The sequence below is a fragment of the Dendrobates tinctorius genome, unplaced genomic scaffold, assembly GCF_039654945.1.
Source record: "Dendrobates tinctorius isolate UK_male_01 unplaced genomic scaffold, ASM3965494v1 ptg000309l, whole genome shotgun sequence".
NCBI classification, from domain to species: Eukaryota; Metazoa; Chordata; class Amphibia; order Anura; family Dendrobatidae; genus Dendrobates; species Dendrobates tinctorius.
Genome location: NW_027361976.1, coordinates 262,544 through 285,415, shown reverse-complemented (window position 1 = coordinate 285,415; position 22,872 = coordinate 262,544). Strand labels below are relative to the sequence as shown.

Here is a 22,872-nt window from a genome sequence, read left to right as displayed (position 1 = left end):
TCTTATAGTTTTACACTGATCATATCAGTAAAAGTTGTAAAGAACCCCCTGCATCTACCTCAATGCATCGATAGGAAAGAGTTTAGCTGTCTGTCAACTCGCTTTTCTTAAGCACAAAGTTGAGGGTGCCAAAACAGTTACATATCTGAGAGTAGCATGATGTAAGCAAAGAGAAGCTGAATCCAATGTTGTATCCAGCCGTTCTGACACAATCAGAGCTTTAAGATTTAGAATGAAGCAGAGCTCAGAAATCTAATCCTGCCCACACCAGGCTCTGTATATACAATGTGCTTAAACAGTGAGATGCTTAGTTGCCGGCTAGTCAATCAATGTTAATCTCTTAGTGATAAATCTTTCACAGTTAGTAAACAACAGCAGGCACATTTCGCATTACTTTTATGATAAGGAATTATCTAAACCAGGGAACCCCTTTAAGGAAGAATTGGAGTTTGTTGCAAACTGAAAGGCCAAAACTTATTAACCACTTCACAACATATGACATACATTTACATCATATCTCATGTCTCTGCCTTAGATACAGGCTCACACGCTCACATCTTAATCAGCTATCATGTGTCTTTAGCAGCCGTGGCTGGAGTTGTGCTCCATCCTAAGGCCCTTTTACATTTAGCGATGCACCAGCGATCCAACCAGCGATCCCACCCGGTCAGGATCGCTGGTGCATCGCTAAATGATCGCTAGTGAGCTTTCATACAGAAAGACCTCACAGCGATTCAGCAGCGACGCAGCGCACGATACTTACCATTCGCACACAGCGATCCTGACGTCCTCCCGCCCGCCTCCACGCGTCGCTGGACGTCACAGCAGGAAGTCTCAGCAGGAAGTGCCCGACGAGAAATGGAGCCGGACATTCTCGCGCGATCAGCGATGGACAGCGGGGGAGCCGGTCGCTGGTAAGTATCACACATAGCGATATCACTAGCAATATCGCTATAACGTCACAAAACCAGTGACGTTTTAGCGATATTGCTAGCGATATCGCTTAGTGTAAAACCCCCTCTAGGCTGTTGACCTGTTAAATCCCACTGTCAATCTCTGATAGCGGGATTTAACTCAAGCCGGCTGGTGGGTGAGTCATTCCACATTCCCATTGGTGCGTCCATGATGTGATCTCAGGGCCTGATGGGTTGTCATAACAGCCAGGGGTCTGCTGTTTACCCCCATGCCTGTAATTATGATCCTCCTGTGAAAGCCAGCCCGTGACTGGTATTCATAGGAGATCATGATTTTTGCTATACATGCACTGCTATGTATAGCACAAGCGATCAGGAGTCTGTAGCTTCACGTCCCCTACGTCAACTATTGAATACAGTGCAAAGTGAAAAAAAAAAGTTTTTAAAAATATTTAAAAAAACAAGTTAAAATCACCCCCTTCTGCCTCATTGAACATAAAACAAATAAAGATAAAAAATTCACATATTTGCTGTCGCTGCTTTCGAAAATGTCCAATCTATTAAAATATAAAGCAAACTAATCTGATTGGTGAACAGCGTAATGAAAAGAAAAATCTTAATGCAACATTTTTCTTAAAAATTTCCAATTTTTTTTCGCTACTTAAACTACACGTTTCATATCTGCGTACTTGTATTGACCTGGAGAATCGTATTTCTAGGTCAGTTTTCCTATATAGTGAACATGTTAAATAAATGAAAAAAACAATTGTGGAATTTCACTTTTATTTGCAATTTCACTTAGTTTGGATTTTTTTTCCAGTACACTATTTTGTAAAATGAATGGTGTCATTTAAAATACAACTCGTCCAACAAAAAAACAAGTCCTTATATGGCTATATGGCTAGTAAAATTAAAAAAAAAAAGTTATGATTCTTGGAAGAAGGGGAGAAAAAAAGCGAAAACGGAAAATGTCCCGGGGTTGAAGGGGTTTAAATGTACAATGCATTGAGACACCTGCAGTAATGCATCATTGGATTAGGTAGGCTATACACTGCACTGCGGTAGTGAACTATGTGATTTCCTATTAGTGTCGTCTTTGCCTCCCATGATTTGAATTATCAAATCATGGTAGTCAAAGGAAACACTTTAATATTATGTTTATATATTATTACATTTTTATACATTTACTATCTATTAGACACATTGGTGTTACAGAAGAAAACCTATATTGTGCTATTGCATCAGACTAAAATATAGAAAATATAAAAAAGTTTTATAGCTAAAAAAAAATCCTTATACATTTATTATGTATATTATCTACATTTTGTTTTTCTAGTGTCTTCACTCTTAATATGACTTTGTTCCCCCTGTTATCGGAGTCATCATAATGTAGAAAGTCCAGACACATCAGTACTGAGCTCACTGCTTAGATCTGAGGCTGAAGAAATATTATCTCAGTCTTTCCTTCAAGTTTCCCAAGCATTTTGCCGCAATAGAGCAGATCAGATCCAAATTATCACCAGGCCCCCATAATATCAATTTTTTGCAGCTCATAAATGCTATAGATTAATAGTAAATTAAAAATAGAATAGATGAATACCGGTTCTGAAATTAATATCTGCAGAAGCAAAGTAGAAAAAAAAGAGCAATTAAAATGATGTATGTTTTGTGTCTGGAGCTTATTAGAAAATGATATTGCGGAACCTGCTGCTTTCTGTCCTGAGTCTTGGCAGAAACTGAGCCTCAAACTGACGATGCGGCACATCGAAGCTGATAACCATACAGATTTAAAGTAATGTGTATCGAATAGCAATAAAGAAATACATTAATAAAGCCAACGTCATTCCGCATTCTGGCCGCGCTGCTGATTTCAGACATTTTTCTCAAGGTCCAAACAGAAATGCATATACTGCAGAAGTGACTGGAAGGAGGTGAAGTTATTTATATGCGCTGACCAAGGAATTTTCCATTCCACGCCAGCAGAATCAGCTCTTTGCAGCTCCCATGCACACATAGACCTCTGAAGTACACTCTTTCATAAGTTGTTTTGTATTTTTTATTTAGTTTAAAGGTTTAATTTTTTATTTTTAAAGAGCACACCACAAGGACAACAAAGTCCAAACTTCTGATCTGTGGTTGCAACCTGAATATCCCACTGATTTACCATTCGAGAATCAATAGTTGTCAGTAGTGAGTCAGTGTGGCTCTTTAGTGGATGGATTTAGGGCCCATTAATATTACCTATTTACCCTAAAACCTACAATTACTTAAAGTCTATCCCAATGACAGACCTGCCTTTAAGGCCTCTTTGACATTTCCTGATATTTTCGGTACTGGAAAAACCAGCACTGGTGCTATCAGTGTTCGTGTGTAACATTCGTGTGGCATCTATGTGCACCATCAGTGTGACATGTACCGGCATCTCGGAAAAGCAGCACAGTTAACGCTGTTCCCAGGCACTGAATCCAACTCTCATCATCGTTACCTGGTCTACCTGTGATCAGTGTGACCAAGCTGCACTGATGACAGTTGTAGTCAGAAATGTCTTATGCTACGAGCGGTGACGTCAATAAGATCAAAGCAGTTCACAGGCTGGCTCACACAGAGCTTGCTGTGAAACCCCTGTATGTGACCTGTGGTAACCTTAATTATGTCATGGCTCATCACTACCGCCAAGTTCTCACGCTAAGCTCAGTGTGTTCCTGTTGGCATGGTGAGCAGTTGCATTACTGATGTCACCGCTCACCATCACCACACCATCCGTAGCAGAGTTGGGGATCGTAATGGGACCTCATAATTATGGATTAATGGTGGACAGGTGAGGATTACTTTGATTTTTGATTTTTATTTTTAGGTTAATAAATAGTGTGACGGGGTCACTGGCACTGTATTTGATGGGAGATATGTGTCACGAAGATTGCTTTCTTCTGTGATCTAAAACCCACAAGTTTGACTACATTAACTATAAAGAATCCTTCTCCATATTATTTTCTTCCCTTATTTGCTTTTTTGCACAAGTAAATAATGCCCTGAGGACCCTTCTAAGGTTCTTCTCTTGAATAAATCATGTACCATTTTGTTACTTTGACCACAAATTCTGTATGAATTCAACAGAACCAAAACTGTAACGTGCTATTGGATGAAATATTACATATGTCGATAGGGAAAATTGTAAAATAGTGTTCACTGGAATATTTTACATAATAATGATTGCATGTGTTAGGATTTGGTACAATTATATTGAAGCAAATCAATCTAGTGGCTTTGTTTTTGTCCCAGTACATCCAGTAAAGAATAGCACAGCAAGTTTTCTGTGCTACACACCGGTGGAAATCTGTATGGAGGAAAGGAGTATATCAATCGATCCATTGACTAAAATATTATTTACAATATAAAGTCGTACATTTTTTACATTTTCTTCTGATCACTTTCCTGATCATTTTTTTTTTTTGCTTTTTTGTATCCTGAAATAAATACACAGAGCTCTATTTCACTACCAGATAATAGCAAAGAATTTAGTTTTTTTAAGGTTATTATAAAGGCCGATTCAATTTGCTAAAATTGAGAAGATGAGGTCTTAGTCTTTATTTGTTGAGTATATAGGGAAATACACATACCGTATAACAATGAGAAAAATTGTGAGACAGATGGTAGAATTTTTGTGCATGAAGGCATGAGCATATTTATCATATAGGCAGCCCATCTGGCTGTTGTGGGGAACCAGTAGAGAAAGGTCTCATTACAGGTTGGTTTTATTAATTTTTTAATCAATTTGCAAAAGGATGGTATTTTCATAGAAGATGCAATGTTAGCAAACATGGAAATGGAAAATAGAGGCAGCAGAACCATGGCTCATAGTTGTTTAAAAGTGTGGTGACATGAAGAACTGTAAAGTGCCTAATGATTGTCTTTGCCATGGAGCAAATTTGCACCAGTGCCTGAAAAAGTTGCAATCTCAACTAATGATACATATTTTTTTAATTTTGAGATAAGAGGGTAGGTTGTTATATTATGACTAGTACTCCATTTATGCCTGCTCTAGTCTCCATAAAAGAGACTAGAGCCAGCAAAGTCATAAGACAGAGATCAGTTGAACATTTTGTTCAGCACACATCTCTCTTCTCAGCCAAGCGTTCATGTGTTTTCAAAGAGGACAGAAAAAAAAAGGATTGGATGTTGAAATTTCAGATAATTCTCTACCCTGACATTATTTATCACACCCATGCATATCAGGTGGTCTGTGGTCCAGCGAAAATTGGCGTTTGCCAAGTTTTAACCAATGTATATGGGGGATTTAAGAGTAAAAGTTGCTATTTTCTATAGACAAAACCTAAGATAGAAATAAAATGAGCACATACCCTGCTGTAAGTAAGTAATAGTAAATATAAATAAAATAGGGTACTTAGCAAACACGTTTTTTGCTTTAAAAAAAGCATAAAAACCATCCCACGACAACAAGGTGTATCCCAATTTGGAAAGGCTAGTCCTCTAATATTAAAACCTTACCTAGTGTTAGATGACCTCAGTGTACATGGGAGCAGAGCAGGACCTGTTGATCAGACACCTGGCCGTGGGAACTCTATAAATGAAATGCCTAACTCAAAAAAGGGAGCCACACCCCTGTTTATTAAAAGTACAAAAAACTACAGAAAAACGAAAAAAAAATGAACCGGAGCATATGTTCTAGATGCAGACAAATTAGCAAATCTCTGACCAATCAAAGCTAGATGGCCAATAATAGAACAGCAGCAAACAATAAAAGTGAATCTTTTGCAGAATGTATAGTAAACAGGACACAGGAAAGTTTCATTTAATTGGCAGCAAAGTGGAAATATATTCATTTGTCTCATATGCTTAACACTCAATAAATGGCTAACTCTTGAGTAAAATGTCTGCGTCTGCACAAGGTGTGAAAAACTTTGACTAAATGAGAGAGAGCGGGCTCCTGTGAACAATGTGTGATATCACGTCACATTTCTGCAGAGGTGCCAGCCACACTTTTCTCTACAAATTACTTTAACTTTGACATCTAAATAGTCTAAACACTGTATTACACAAACACACTGAAAGGCTTGATATTAGTCTTTCAAGACTGGTCAACTTACTGACATTAATGTCACAGATTCTACTACAAATATTGATAAAGGAAAGCCAAAAATAAAAGTTTCAAGAATTCTGATTTCAGTGGATTCAGTTTCCAAAAAATTGGGAATAGGACAAACATTTATGGCAGTATGGCTGGGCAGAGGTGAAATTACATCTTCTGGGCAATCAGAACAAAATATGAAATGTGGCTTCAAACTTTTATATTACTGGTCTCTTCAAAAGGGGCAGAAGGAGACTTCAAACCTCTGTGAGCCCCTGAACCTGTATGTAGTAGCTACACAAAGATGGATAGGTTGAAGCAAGATGTAATTCATGATTACCTAACACCAGTAGTGATGGTGGTGGACGAAGTGACAAGGTGTTTTCTTTATTTTCTAACACTGAAAACTAATGGGTTAATCTATGCTGCCATTGAAGAAGAATGAAGAAGGATGCAGAATCCAAATGTAAGCGGTTTATTCATCAACACGTTTCAAAGTTTACAAGTTCTTCAACAGGACAAACCACATGGTTTCCAGAAGAGTTTGGTCCGCAAGCAGCACTAGGGGAGCGGTCACATGACCGTAGCCAAAGTGACACGCGGTTATAACACGTATGCATGAGCAGCGCATACTATCTGATACATTTTACCCAAGTCATCCAGGGAGCTGTCACATAACCGCTATCCAGAATACGTCAGGTGCAGTGCAGACCCACAAAGATTGGCAATCCTGGCTATAGTCTCATTGCTATAGCAATGGCAGCTCACAGTTAGCTTATGAATTAAATCAATTATGAGCAGAAGTGGAAGGGGAAGAAGGAGGAGAGGTTATAAAGAAATACAGACAACACACGAAAGGATAATTCCAATATTATATCCATAATAGGGCAAAACATGTGTGTTTTCAACAACCCATGCCAATCTGCATCCCCACAGCTTCATCCACCTTATCCACTATCAAGGGCAAATCACTTAAAAAATAAAAAAAAAGGAAATACCGTATTAAAAAAAGAAGAGTATTAGAAAGTATGCATATATACCAATGATGAATATAGAGTAACAGATCAAAGCAGACAATTCTGTAAGTTCTATTCAGTATTTAAACCTCTAGGCTGAATGCTTTCTAATTCAAATATCCACCTCAGCTCCTTTCTTTTCAAGGGTTTGTCCCCACCTCTACTCTGTATAGGAACACTATCAATAACCCCAAACCTCAATTGGTTCACCTAGTGCCTGTTCTCTTGAAAATGTTTGGGCACAGGCAATTCAGTGAGTCCAGTCCTAATGGGGCTTTTGTGCTTAATAATTAGTGCACATATCTCCATCATAGTCTCGCCTATGTACACTATCTCGCATGGATAGGAGATAGCATAAATTACATAGTTAGATGAACACGTGTATATTTCATTAACAAATTCACATTTTCCAGTCCAGGGATGATAAAAAGTATCTCCCTTCAGCATGTTGAACCACACACATGACCCAAGCACAGATGATTTCCCCGTCTGGGTGTGCTAAGTGTAGATTGTAATGACACTTTTGAGGTGCCAAAATCCAATTTAACTTATCTATCCTTCAAATTTGGCCCCATCTATAAGATAGAAGAGGCCAAGATTCAAAGTCCTCTATGGAAGCGAGGCAAGTATGTAATAAGGGCCAGTGTTTATTCAGGATCCCCGCCAATCATCCACTAATAGGGCAAAATGTAGAAACAAATGGAATTCTTTTCTTAGACTGTTTAGGACGTGTAACCCTCAAAAGGTCCTCATGTTCAAGTTCTAATGCTCTACAAAATTCAGTGTTCGGGTAACCCCCCTGGATCTAAATTTTGGACACATTTCCTCCAATCTCACATCTATCCTCTCCTCACACAAGACTGTTCATCTAACCATAATTAACTGGCTCCAAGGAAGACAATTATTCTATGTGGGTGGTTGCTATCAAAATGTAATTATCTATTTCTATCTGTCTGTTTTAAAAAACTTGCATACCAGGGTATCCAAGAACTGTAAATCAGTCATAGAATAAGTCAGTGTGAACTATAGCCCTAGTAAAAATTAGATTAATCTCATTCTGAAAGGCAAGGAGTTTAACAATAGTACCTTCCCACAGTAAAAAAAAAAAAAAGCCATTAACATAGTGCAAGCAGGCTCACGCACAGCTTTAAAAGATGGAACTGTACATGGACTTGTCCTCGAATATCGCCATGTAGATGTTAGCATAAATGGGTGCCATATTGGAATCCATGGCGGTACCCCAACACTTCAGGAAGTAAACAATCACCAAAGAGGAAAAAATTCAACCACATGGTTTGTCCTTATGAAGTTGTAAACTTCTAAATTCTTTGACAAATAAACCGCTTACACTTGGATTCTGCATCCTTCATTATTGTTCAACAGCAGAGCAGATTAATCCATTGGTCTCCAGTTTTGTGTCTTAATTTCCTTGCAGCAGCCTCAAGCCCTTTCAGTTGTTGTTTGCACACTACCGAACCAGGTGAGCATCTTTGTGCATGTCCTCAAATATCTTTATACCCAGATAAAACCCTATTGTGCTTCCATTATTTCAGTCATAATCAGTGATCACTTCTACACTGGATATCAGATTAGTTTTAGATAGATGAGGCTAAACTTGAGGCCTCCCACTGATTGGCAGAAAGGGATTCAAATTTTCCAAGTTCCTTACCAGCCACAAGAGGATTAAGGTACTGTCACACTTAGCGATGCACCAGCGATCCCGACAACGATATGGATCACAGGTGCATCGCTAAGTGGTCGCTAGTGAGCTGCCAAACAGGCAGATCTCACCAGCGACATAGCAGCGGTCGGGGGTCGCTACTTACCTGTCAGATGAGACAATCCTGACGTCCTCCCGCCCGCGTCCACTCGTCGCTCGTCTCCACAGCAGGAAGCCCAACAGGAAGCTGACGACGAGAAATGGCCCAGGCCGTTCTCGCGCGATCAGCCATAACCAGCGGGGGAGCCGGTCAGAGGTAAGTATCACACATAACGATATCGCTAGCGATATCGCTGCTGCGTCACAAAACCAGTGACGTTATAGTAATATTGCTAGCAATATCGCTTAGTGTGATGGGGCCTTTAGACGAAAGAAGTAAAAGACAAGCATATGCACTGTGGTAAAGCTGATGGGATCGCTTCACGCAACCCCGGTCTACATTCCAAATCCATTCTTTATGGCTGTGGCAAAGAGCTGAGCAAACTTCCTTCCCCTTTGGGATCCTGGACTCATCTTATGATTAACTAGGCTGGCAAGACTTCACCTGTGCACCAGACATCGCATAGATGAAGTCATGCAAGACCTGTGTATCAAACGCCAAGTCGGGAACCCAAAACCCACAGGAAATTCGTACAGCTCATGTCCATGGCCAAAAAGCACTGACCTAGACTATGAATCAGGGTTGCAAGAAGTGACCTGGTCATCTCTACTCTACTCTATTCATAGCCTCAATCCACTGATGAGGCCAGTTGTCTGGTGAAACATGTTGGGGAGGCTTAGGACTGTTTCTGAATAAACACTAATCAGTTATGTGGATAATGAACATTGTGAGATAGGATTGTATTGGTCCACGGCTACACTGATCTACAGTATATTCAATTCAAGGTCGTGTGATTGGGGGATATATTAGAAACTACCAATGGAGTAATAGATAGATATTTTATCCCCTAATTTTTCCAAACCATATATTGACCTCTGCAAATTTTTTTAATCTGTTATTCCTATTAATAGTATAAATAAAAGTAAAATTTTAATAGTCTTCAGTTAGGGATTTTTTGCCTTTTACCAATTTGATAGTATGTGTACGTACCCTGCGCTGACTTTTTGAACCTAATAGTTTAGTTTTTGATCTCTACTCTGCGGCTCTATGCAAAGTCTATGGCACTGTGTAAGATAATGAAACAATACTTGATCCCCTTCTTTTAATTTTTGAGGGGTTCCAGAAATCCAACAGTTACCACCAACTAACCCCTATCAAGCAAGCAGTTATCACATATTCAATGCCGAGATGATAATTTTTATAGAGGCAAAGTTCTTCAATGCAATGGTCCATAAGTGATTTTAGCTGTCAAGACTATTGGCTCCTATTAGACATGTGTGAAAGATTTTAAAGTTAATGTGGTGCTTTAATATAGAGAAGTTGATGGATGTGTTCTAATTATTTTCATTTTTTATACTTACAGTTTGTGGCACAGCCAAATTGTCAGCAGTTACTGGCTACACTGTGGTACGATGGATTCCCAGGTTGGCGCCGGAAGCACTGGGTAGTGAAGCTGTTGACCTGCATCACCATTGGATTGCTTTTTCCTGTGCTTTCTATGGCATATTTAATCGCACCCAAGAGCAGGCTGGGACTGTTCATTAAAAAGCCATTCATCAAGTTTATTTGTCACACAGGCTCCTATCTCACTTTCCTATTCCTTTTGCTTTTGGCATCACAGCACATAGTTAGGACTGATTTGCACATGCAAGGGCCTCCCCCCACTGTGGTTGAGTGGATGATATTACCATGGGTTCTAGGTAAGTTTATTTTATTATATTATGTGACTATGGTAAGACATGTATTTAATAGGAAAATTGCTGGGAAATCTGTCATTTGTGAGAAGGTATTCTTCATATAAATAATAAAAAAAATCTTACTATGGTTGAATAACGAAAAATCAAGGTGAACTATGCTAGTCACATTGTGACGTTATGTTTGACAAGTACCCCAGAATGTATGGATTTAAAATTACTCCAAAGTCTGATAATAAAGGGGATCTCTGAAGTTGTAACATTGATAGGTCATTTTTGGAAAGGCCAATGTTCAATTCATAACGATCCAACATCTATAACCCCCAGCAATCAGTACAATGAAGGCCAGTGAAGGTGTCCTTGGAGTGAAATGCAGAAATGTGCTGATCAGTAGCTTCTCAGAGGTTGGAGCCCATATAATGAAATATTGATTGCTGTCCTATTAATGGATCTGAAATATAGCTGCAGAGATTTCTTCCATTATTTGCCAAAATGCCCAATGCTGATGTATGTGTTAGTTTGCAGATTTCATTAGTATCATTAAATAATGCAATGTCTTTAAAGGGTTAAATAAATGCCCTGCTTGTGTTCTTAATCTTGCTTGGAGAACTTCCCAATCGACTCTTTATTTCTCCAATATATGCACGTCAGTCCAATGATCATTTTATTGGAAATATTGCTGAGTTCAAATGTTGGCCAATTTATCATCAGTGACAAATATTAGATATCTATAGCAAGATTGCAAGATTTATGGATATATATGTGTAACACCCCTTTAGGGCTACCACTGTACCCTGGGTGTTATGGTGGAGGGTCTCACCTCTTTTACTCGCAGTGCCTCCACCCGAATCTTGATTGGAGCTCTGTCTCTGGGCTGCAGAAGAACAGTTATCTTCTGCCAGGGGCTGATTCGGGAAACCCCTCCCACAGCTCGGTACACACTCAGGAAGCAGGAGTAAAACAGTTTAACAGATTTTTTGCTATAAAGCAGAATTGAGGTGGGTTTAAAGGAATAAACATACAATGCAATTAACTGTGCTCTATAAAAGTCATATACACATCACCGTCTAATTAAACTCCAACCCTGCAAATATAAGGTGGCAAAGTCCCCCTCTTCTGTATTTACTCAGTCCAAACGTTGGGGCCCAGTTGCCGCGAAGGTTGGCACGCAAAGTAACAATCGTGGGTGCACTTAGATGAACATTGATGTCAATAGTTTAGGTTGCCTTGTACTCACTGTAAATAGCGCTGATAGAACCACAAGTCTCATAAGGGCACTCACTGTGTCTCTAATGACCGGAGGATTCTTTGGACTCCAGCTGGGGGCTGCAGGATTTAGACCTTTATCTGATGGGAGTGCCGGCCGGACTCTCTGGATCTTTGCTCTCTCCAGCAGCACAGGTATCTCCGCAGGGTCCCTCACACTTTGCAACTTAGGGGAATCAAGATCCACACCACTCTTTCTCTCATAACCAGCAGCAGCCACGTTTTTCCTCCTCTCGCCATTTACTTTCTCCCCAGCGTCCTCCCCCAAGTCCCTCCTCCTCCCTTCTTCTATCATCTCACCGGAACAAGGATCTCTGGGAGTTGTAGTCTTCTGCCACTCATGAGAAAAACGATTAGTGTCTGTAGGTCCCTGTTTAACAGCCACTGCAAAATTCTTCTTAGAGTGTGTAAGCTCCAGCATGCCGGTAGATGCTCTGACAGTTCCCTGTGAAGGTGTTACATATGTTGCTCAGTAATTGATTGCAGCAGTGATAATGTGACATCAGCGCTGCAGACAATAACAGACACTGGAATTAACGGTGGAGTCTCAACGCTGGACTCAGGGAGGGTGAGAAAAGCAATGTTTGATTTTTAATGCAATCTGCAGCCGGGAACTTGGGTTTTCCAAAACTGTAAAACCCCTTTAAGTTTTGAATATACAGCTCTGGAAAAAATTAAGAGACCACTGCACAGTTTTATAAAAATCAGCTTCTCTGCATGTCTGACAGCCATTCCATTCCAGTGTCAGTTGAATTCCAACCAGAGTACACCTCATTCTACTTAATGTGCTTCTGTTTCGGTGATCAACTGAACCAAATCTTATTTAACGAAGGAAAGTATAAAAAAAACCCTACTATTCACAATCCTCTTGCAATAGGACAAGCTGTATGGCAAAACAAGTGCTAGTAATATCCCTGTAACAACCCTGCTGGCATCACTGCATGGCCTCCCATCCCCCGCACAGCAACTTACTTTCTGCTTTAAGCCATGCTGTGAATACTGTCTGTTGCCAGCCCTGAGCTCCATGTGCTATGCCTCTTGTTTTCCTGCTTGCTCTCCAAGTTTCCTGACTGTGTGTATAGGGGGGTGGCGCCTGAACTCTCTGGTTCTTATGCAGTCTGGGTGCACCTGGCTAATGGGTCTCTGACCAATTACCTAGAGCCCTGGGCTATTTAACCCTGCCACAGCCACTGAAACATTGCCTGTGCAATGTCTATACTCAGTTAGCATCTTGCTGCTGAGGAAGCCAGGCCCTGTTCTGTGTATCTCCTTCTCTGTAGGAATACTATTTGTCTCGCTTTGTCCCTTGTCCGCCTGCCAGGAGGCAGAATATCCTGGCCCTTGAGTCTTGTTCCCAGTGCCTTGTCTGTTCTCTGTCCGCCTGCCAGGAGGCAGAATATCCTGGTCCTTGTGTCTTTGTCCCTGTGTCTCTGTCTGAACTCAGTCTTACCTCTGTCTATCTGTCTCCTTGTCTGTGGTTCCATCTCTGCCGTGTCTTTCCTTGTGTCCTCCCTATCTGTGCGTCTGCACCCTTGCAGCTTTGTCTGCACGGCTCCATAGCCGCTCTGTCTGCACGGCTCCCTAGCCGTTCTGTCTGCACGGCTCCCTAGCCGCTCTGTCTGCACGGCTCCCTAGCCGCTCTGTCTGCATGGCTCCCTAGCGGCTCTGTCTGCTCGGCTCCTTAGCCGCTCTGCCTGCTCGACTCCTTAGCCGCTCTGCCTGCTCGACTCCTTAGCCGCTCTGCCTGCTCGGCTCCTTAGCCGCTCTGCCTGCTCGGCTCCTTAGCCGCTCTGACTGCTCGACTCCTTAGCCGCTCTGCCTGCTCGACTCCTTAGCCGCTCTGCCTACTCCGCACTCCTGCGGCTCTGCCTACTCCGCACTCCTGCGGCTCTGCCTACCTGCACCTCCTGTGTGAACAGGTCCAAACCTGTTCCTTCATATTCCACTCCTTCCTGCCTATATCCATACCTGCACCTCTTGTGTGAACAGGTCCAAACCTGTTCCTTCATATTCCACTCCTTCCTGCCTATATCCATACCTGCACCTCTTGTGTGAACAGGTCCAAACCTGTTCCTTCATATTCCACTCCTTCCTGCCTATATCCATACCTGCACCTCCTGTGTGAACAGGTCCAAACCTGTTTTCTCATATACCACGCCCGCTTGCCCAGTGTCTCCAAGCCGTGCCCGCTTGCCCAGTGTCTCCAAGCCGTGCCCGCTTGCCCAGTGTCTCCAAGCCGTACCCGCTTGCCCAGTGTCTCCAAGCCGTGCCCGCTTGCCCAGTGTCTCCAAGCCGTGTCTCCAAGCCGTGCCTGCCTGCCAGTGTACCAAGCCGTGCCTGCTTGCCCAGTGTCTCAGCCTGCCTGTTAGTCACACCTGTCCAGGTGACTTGTCCCCGAGTGGGATCAGCAGCCACAGCCAGACACCACCCTGGAGTGGCACCCGACAGCTACCTGCCGCACAAGCCTGACCTCACCATCAGAGGCTCCAGTGAAGACCGAGGTAGCTGTCGTAGTCACGCCCCTTCCAGGGTAGTCTGGTTTGTGGCACAGTGGGGCCACAACCACCCGGCTCGCGCCATTCAGCCAAGGCGCGAGCATGACAGTTTGCACAGGCCATGGTCCCCACTGCGTCCCATGTCCTTCCGCTCGCAGAGCGCCATGAGCCTGTGTTCCGCCAGTATGAGCAACCAGAGGAATTTGTTCCGTCCTGCGTGGTTCTGATTGTGGAGACCTCTGAACCAATCATCATCTCCAATGCCCTCTACAATCAGCTCCTGGCCTATGAAGCGCACGACCCTGCAGACCCACCCAGGTTCTATGGGAATCCTACTGAGTGCCAAGGGTTCCTGAAAAAGTGCCTGCACCAGATCCTGCAGAATGCAGCCTGGTTCCCCTCTGACCAGTTCAAGGTGGGATACATCATGTCCTACCTAGCAGGAGATGCTCTGATATGGATTATTCCCCTCTGGGAAGCAGGGGATCCTACCGTCATGAACCTAGGGGCCTTCCTGGTGGCTTTCCATAAAGTCTTTGATGTGCCTCGTCCAGCTGCTCCTGAAAAGTCTTCCCCTCCAAGTTTCCAGAGACAGGTCAGACAAGAGGAACCTGTGGGTGAAACATCTCAACCACCTATGACCGTCCAGCCATCATCTGTTCCCCTAGTCTGCCGATGCGACCTCCCGTGCAGGATCCAAGAGGTCTAAAAAGAAGAAGCGGGCCAAGTTGCAGCCAGAGTCTGGCCTCTGCCCTGTGAGGTCTGTACTCCAGAACCCTGGGCCAGTAGGGGAGGCTGTCCCAGGCGAGAGTCCTCCCTCTCCATTAAAGCCTATGACTGTTTCGTTGCCTTCTGGGAGCTTTGGGGTGTTCGAGCCACCAGCCATACAGAGTCGGTGTGTGATCTCCATTCTTCAGCTCCAGAACCCGGCGTGGGTATCGTCTAAAGGTGGCCGATCCCTCTTTGAGAACAGTCTAGTCCTGCAAGGACAACTACAGCTCCAGGTCGGAGCTTTGTATACGAAGAAGTTCGTCTTCCATTGGCTGTCTGGTATGCCCATGGGTCATTCTGAACCAGAGATCCTGATGCCCATTTATGTTTGGAGACCCAGCAAGGCACCACACTTGAAACAACCAAGTGACAAGAGGTGTCTGGTTCCCGTGCGTCGCATTCAGTCAGCAAGGTCGTCTTCTTCACCTGGTTTGCTAGTCACCGAGTCAAGGTGTGAGGATGCCTCTGAAGAGGGGGAGGCGGTCTCAGTCTCCTCACACATCCCCAGTGACTATACCAGTGTTCTGCTCCCAAGAGCACTGCTGCCTCTTGATTGTCTTCCTCAGGATAAAGTGCTGAAGATGGATCCAGAGTGTATGCCTTCAGCCCCCTGTGGCCTAGGGGTGAAGGTCCCGAGACAGAGCTTCACTTATCCTCTAACCAGGAAGATGTGGTCCAGTTTTTTCAGGGTAACAGGCTGAAATGGCTTCCTGTATGTATGCCTCCAGCTTCCATGTGGCAGGTGGATGAAGAGGTTGGAACAGTGACCTACGTATCTCCGTTTCTCACCCTCCTGGAGGAGGTCAAATTTTCTTTTGATAACGGGCTGAAATTGGACTTAATGAAGGTGTCTTCAGTTTCCAGCTGGCCGGCTAATGTAGGGATCAAGTCTGAAGCTTCCAGGTCCCTACTTTCAGACAATCAGGAGGGAGAAGTCTTTGTACCCTCTGTGTTGGAAGCTGTTGGGCACCAAGAAACTTGGCACTCGGTGATTCTGGATGGCACACCTACTTCATCTTACCAGAAGGATGCCCTGTCAGCCTGGACTGTGTGTGGTCCCGTACTCCTTCTGGTCATTCTGGCAGGCTTGAGAAAGAGGGGTCGTAAAGGGGGGGTACTGTAACAACCCTGCTGGCATCACTGCATGGCCTCCCATCCCCCGCACACCAACTTACTTTCTGCTTTAAGCCATGCTGTGAATACTGTCTGTTGCCAGCCCTGAGCTCCATGTGCTATGCCTCTTGTTTTCCTGCTTGCTCTCCATGTTTCCTGACTGTGTGTATAGGGGGGTGGCGCCTGAACTCTCTGGTTCTTATGCAGTCTGGGTGCACCTGGCTAATGGGTCTCTGACCAATTACCTAGAGCCCTGGACTATTTAACCCTGCCACAGCCACTGAAACATTGCCTGTGCAATGTCTATACTCAGTTAGCATCTTGCTGCTGAGGAAGCCAGGCCCTGTTCTGTGTATCTCCTTCTCTGTAGGAATACTATTTGTCTCGCTTTGTCCCTTGTCCGCCTGCCAGGAGGCAGAATATCCTGGCCCTTGAGTCTTGTTCCCAGTGCCTTGTCTGTTCTCTGTCCGCCTGCCAGGAGGCAGAATATCCTGGCCCTTGAGTCTTGTTCCCAGTGCCTTGTCTGTTCTCTGTCCGCCTGCCAGGAGGCAGAATATCCTGGTCCTTGTGTCTTTGTCCCTGTGTCTCTGTCTGAACTCAGTCTTACCTCTGTCTATCTGTCTCCTTGTCTGTGGTTCCTTCTCTGCCGTGTCTTTCCTTGTGTCCTCCCTATCTGTGCGTCTGCACCCTTGCAGCTCTGTCTGCACGGCTCCCTAGCCGTTCTGTCTGCACGGCTCCCTAGCCGCTCTGTCTGCACGGCTCCCTAGCCGCTCTGTCTGCACGTCTCCCTAGCCGCTCTGTCTGCACGTCTCCCTAGCCGCTTTGTCTGCATGGCTCCCCAGCCGCTCTGCCTGCACGGCTCCTTAGCCGCTCTGCCTGCTTGGCTCCTTAGCCGCTCTGCCTGCTCGGCTCCTTAGCCGCTCTGCCTGCTCCGCACTCATGCGGCTCTGCCTACTCCGCATTCCTGCGGCTCTGCCTACTCTGCACTCCTGCAGCTCTGCCTACCTGCACCTCCTGTGTGAACAGGTCCAAACCTGTTCCTTCATATTCCACTCCTTCCTGCCTATATCCATACCTGCACCTCTTGTGTGAACAGGTCCAAACCTGTTCCTTCATATTCCACTCCTTCCTGCCTATATCCATACCTGCACCTCTTGTGTGAACAAGTCCAAACCTGTTCCTTCATATTCCACTCCTTCCTGCCTATATCCATACCTGCACCTCCTGTGTGAACAGGTCCAAACCTGTTCTCTCATATACCACGCCCGCTTGCCCAGTGTCTCCAACCCGTGCCCGCTTGCCCAGTGTCTCCAAGCCATGCCCGCTTGCCCAGTGTCTCCAACCCGTGCCCGCTTGCCCAGTGTCTCCAAGCCGTGCCCGCTTGCCCAGTGTCTCCAAGCCGTGTCCGCTTGCCCAGTGTCTCCAAGCTGTGCCCGCTTGCCCAGTGTCTCCAAGCCGTGTCTCCAAGCCGTGCCTGCCTGCCAGTGTACCAAGCCGTGCCTGCTTGCCCAGTGTTTCAGCCTGCCTGTTAGTCACACCTGTCCAGGTGACTTGTCCCCGAGTGGGATCAGCAGCCACAGCCAGACACCACCCTGGAGTGGCAACCAACAGCTACCTGCCGCACAAGCCTGACCTCACCATCAGAGGCTCCAGTGAAGACCGAGGTAGCTGTCGTAGTCACGCCCCTTCCAGGGTAGTCTGGTTTGTGGCTCAGTGGGGCCACAACCCCCCGGCTCGCGCCATTCAGCCAAGGCGCGAGCGTGACAATCCCAAAAGTAATAGGAATTAAAAAATAACTTTTAACCTTGCCAAAGGAGTTGAAAAGAAAAGTCTTGAGTGAGAAAAAGAAGGGCTCAATTCTGGCTTTACTAGCAGAGAGATACAGTGAGCGTCATGTTTTCTCCATCCTTAAAAATTCTAAGAAGGCAGTCCATTACAACAAGATCAAGCAGCAGGCATTCGGAACAACAAAGCTACAGACCGGCAGAGGGTGAAGACGACTCTTCACTGACCGGGATGACCTTCATCTTATTCGACTGTCACTCAGCAGCAGCAGTAAGACATCAAGTGACCTACAAAAGTAATGGCAAATGGCAGGTGGGGTGAAGTGCATGGCAAGAACAGTTCATAACAGGCTCCTAGAGGCACGGCTCAAGTCATGTAAAGCTAAGCTAGAAAAAAGCCTTTCATCAATGAAAAACAAAGGAGAGCCAGGCTGAAGTTTTCCAAAGACCATAAGGATTGGACCATAAATGACTTGAGTAAGGTAATCTTCTGTGATGAGTCTAATTTTCAGCTTTGCCCAACACCTGGTCATCTAATGGTTAGACGGAGACCTGAAGAGGTGTATAAGGCACAGTGTCTTGCACCCGCTGTGTAATTGGTGGAGGATTGGTGATGATCTGGAGATGCTTCAGCAAGGCTGGAAGTGGGCAGGTTAATCTTTGCGAAGGACGTATGAATCAAGCCACATACAAGGTTATCCTGGAAAACAGTTGATTCCTTCAGGCAATGTCGACCAACTCTGAGGACTTTTTTTTCCAGCAGGACAATGCGTCATGCCACACAGCTAGGTAAATCAATGTGTTAAATGAAGGACCACCACATCAAATCCCTGTCATGGCCAGCCCAATCTCCAGACCTGAACACCATTGAAAATTTCTGGAATGTAATCAAGAGGAAGATGGATAGTCACAAGCCATCAAACAAAGAAGAACTGCTTAAAGATTTGTACCAGGAGTGGCATAAAGTCACCCAAAAGCAGGTTGAAAGACTGGTGGAAACCAAGACGCATGAAAGCTGTGATTAAAAATCATGGTTATTCCACAAAATATTGATTTCTGAACTCTTCCTCAGTTAATACATTAGTATTGTTGCTTCTAAATGAATATGAACTTGTTTTCTAAGTATTATTTGAGGTCTGCAAGCACTGAATTTTTTTGTTCTTTTAACCATCTCATCTTCTGAACATAAATACAATATGTAGTGCTTGAAAATTCGACGACATGTTGTCAGTAGTTTATAGAATAAAAGAGCAATTTACAGTTTACTCAAAAATATACCTAAAAAGAGAAAAATCAGACAAATTGAAAATTTTGCAGTAGTCTCTTAATTTTTGGCAGAGATGTATATGTACAAGCAAGGTTACTAATAATGTTAGAATTTACTACTGTTGATTGTGTAAAAAGTATATCATAATAGAAGATGTAAATTGAAATAAATGGTCACCATCCCATTGAAGAAGAGATCAAATGACCTTGAAAAATGTAATGAATATATACACCCTCGCAGCCATTTATAGTTAGTAATATGCCTGCAGACTCAGACTACAGAGGGGATGTCGCCAACAGTTTCATAATAGTTTGTGTATAATTTAAGGAGACGTCCTAATGTCACAATAGATTTTACTATTATTCTTAGTGTTAGCCCTGGGCTGTGTCACTCTGATGATGTCACAGTAATGGAAGCACTAAGTCATTGGCTGAGTTATAGAGAGATGATGTCATAATTGTTTTTATTGCTCCATACCTGTGTTTTATTGTTATGATCTCACAGAAATATATGTATTTATTTTTAGGCTGTGTTCTATTTTGATGATGTTCCAAACGAGTGTTTGACTTTATTCCTGCATTGTGAACCACTGATTAGTGATGAGCCAGTATACTTGTTATACGGGTTTCCACAAGCATGCTCGGGTGATCTCCGAGTATTTGGATATGCTCGGAGATTTAGTTTGTGTCGCCGCAGCTGCATGATTTGCGGCTGCTAAACAGGCTGAATACATGTGGGGGTTGCCTGTTTGTTAGGCAATCCCCTCATGTAATCAGGCTGTCTAGCAGCCGCAATTCATGTAGCTGAGGCGACAAAAATCTAAATCTCCGAGCACATCCAAATACTCGGAGACCACCCGAGCATGCTCGGGAAAACCCGAGTAATGAGTATACTCGCTCATCACTACCACTGATGATGTCACACTACTTTTTGTGCTTTTTTTATTTTGCCATATTCAATTGCTCATTCTTTTAAGGATCTATGTTATTGTGGCTTGAGTTTTTTTAAAAGGTTGTGTTCTAATATGCTGATGCCATAATTATGCATCTTATCTATTCTTTTGCTCTTTTCTAGTTTTAAACGGGTGGTCTGAAACTCAAATTAATTCTCATCATAAATCCCTATTTATTTAATGCCGTAATCTAATCTATTTTCTAATATACTTTAGGTAAAAATTCACTATCCTTCCTTAACTACACTTTTTTTTACTACTTCCATTTTGATGATGCTTTGTTTAACCATCCCAGTGCATGCTGAGATACCAATCTAAGCGTCATCAGGCTGCGGTCAAAGCTGCAGCCTCTGTTCCCTCCCTGAAATGAACCATCATCAATGATCTCCGCTTTAGGGGCTCAGCTAGTCTCTGCTCTACTGAGCATGCGTCGGTTGTCAAGTTGGACGCATGCTCAGGAGATTCTTGTTACTGTTCGATGTGCACAATGACAGTTATCTCTCTCACTGGCTCTAATCAGAAGTAACAAGCTGGCAACAGAGCGCACTGTCAGTGCACATTTTAAGAGGATTGCCTGGCATGCTGATAAGTTAAATGCACAATGCGGGGGGAAGGGGCATCACCGGGACCCTCTTAGTCAGGGGCACCATAGTGGGTGGCTGGGGGCCCCTGGAGGAGATGAGGCCCTAGGCGGCTGCCTGGTCTGTCTGCCCCTAACACTGGCCCTGCTGATACCTGAGATTATAATAATTGTTATTGCAAAATTAAACTTTTAATGCTGTTCTCGGCATATGTTAATGACCCTGGCTAATCCAGGGGACATCTCTTCACCAACAGCAGTCTGTGGCATAACATACACCATGGCATGATTATCAATTTGACATCCTCCTGATTGGTTGCAAAAAAATAAGACACAGCGAAGTATGAGACAAAGAGATGCGCTCCTCCATCCTATCCAAGACTAGTCAAGTTCATTAGATAAACCAGAAGAAAAATAGTGCTACAAAATATCTCAAAATATATTAACTTTATTAGATTCTAAAATATAACGGATTTTGTTAAAAAAAAGAGAGTAGCTCAATAGAGGGCAACAACAAACCCAAAGTTGGGTGAAATGCACTTTGGGGCCGCAGGGCTACACACCTAACAGGGCACCATATTATTACAATATAATTTTGCCTCCTATACTCTTCTACCTAATGTATATGCTAACCATTAGGGAATGTACTGCAATAGATATGTGTGCATACCAGTTATATACTGTTTATAGCCTTGGAAGGTCCATTGGTCCGCAATATGCCTATATAGTGTACAGTTGTGCACCGAAGTCTTGGCCACATCAAGGCTTCACCAAAGCCCCCTCATTTGCATATAAATTAAAAGTTATATTCCCAGGCAGGCACTGTGCCAGTAACAGGTAAAATGCTAGTACGGTTGTTATAGGGTTTAAGTCCACTACTACTCTGTATAGCCTATTTAAAATTCATTTTGGGATTGGCGGACTCCCTTTAATAAATTGAATAAAGAAACCCTCTTTTTTCATCAACATCACATTTATGAGATACTAATGTAAACACTTTATTAACATAATTATATCAAAACAGATGAAAGGGGAGAAAAAAGTGCATATGTGCAGTACACCAGAGTGCAGGATACACGATGCAAACGGACGGTCTAACAGTAAATATATTAATCACTTGGCCATAGGCCATCACATTAGTAAATAGAATTTGCAGACAAAAAGCCCAGAGTCAGTACCAAGTGGTATGATGTCAAAATAGCAGGTAAAGTAAGCCAGTAATATAGCTAGGTCATGGAGGTATAAAGCGGCACAATTACCATATAGTAGTTAAAGTGGTTAATGCATACATGGTAAAGACACCACAAAACAGAGGGCACAGCAGCACGTGCATCTGCCCGATGCGCGTTTCGGACCTGCCTTGATTAAGTTGCATGTCGAAAATGTGAGTGTAGAGTTTAAAAAGGGCGCCGAGCCAATTGTGTGCAGACCAGAAGTGACGCATGGGTTGCTGCGTCATTCACTATGCCAGCTGGCATCCACATCACGTGGCGGGTAACACCAGGAGCACACGGCGCTAATGACCTGACACCAGCCACCTTGGTGAGACGCGGAAGGCCGACAGGCACAGAAGGCCCACAGTACGCACGCGTACATGGTCACCATGCAGTCCAGAAGTGAGGCATGTGTTGCCGTAACAACCACTATGCCCCCCCTTGACCATCTGCATAGCCCTGTTTGACTTTTGACATGCTATTTTTCTTTGTGTCATGATGGCTATTTAACATCATTGACATACATCTACCATTCTTACTTACTGTGGTCCTGTACGCATGTGTGCTGTGTCCCTGCTCTGCCCATCAGCATCTCTCAGTGGTGGCTGACGTCGGATCACATGACATGGGCTCCTGACGTCACTCTCCACATGACGCGAATGCCAAACGGCATAGCAGTTGTCAAGGCAACGCATGCGTCACTTCCGACGAGCCGATAGATGCTACTGCGCAGGTGCCGGCGGCGCCATCTTGGAAAAGCCAATTTTTTTCTCTAGCAAGATGGTGCCACCAGATGTCATGGTCTGCTGAGTTTCTAGGAATAGGTGGTTTTAGGTGCCCTCACTCTGGGATTCTGGGAAGCTTCTTATAGCCTCATTGTGGAGCCATTCCCTGTCGCTT

At 43.8% G+C, this 22,872-nt stretch overlaps 1 protein-coding gene across 2 annotated transcripts in view; it reads left to right on the top strand.

Moving 5' to 3' along the window:
- Positions 1-22,872, top strand: part of LOC141073625 (short transient receptor potential channel 5-like) — a 624,006-nt gene that overhangs the window by 385,771 nt on the left and 215,363 nt on the right. For both annotated transcript variants that reach the window (XM_073560935.1, XM_073560934.1), the window contains one exon: positions 10,200-10,536. In XM_073560935.1, the coding sequence (XP_073417036.1) occupies positions 10,200-10,536 (337 nt within the window). The remainder of the gene's footprint in view (positions 1-10,199; positions 10,537-22,872) is intronic.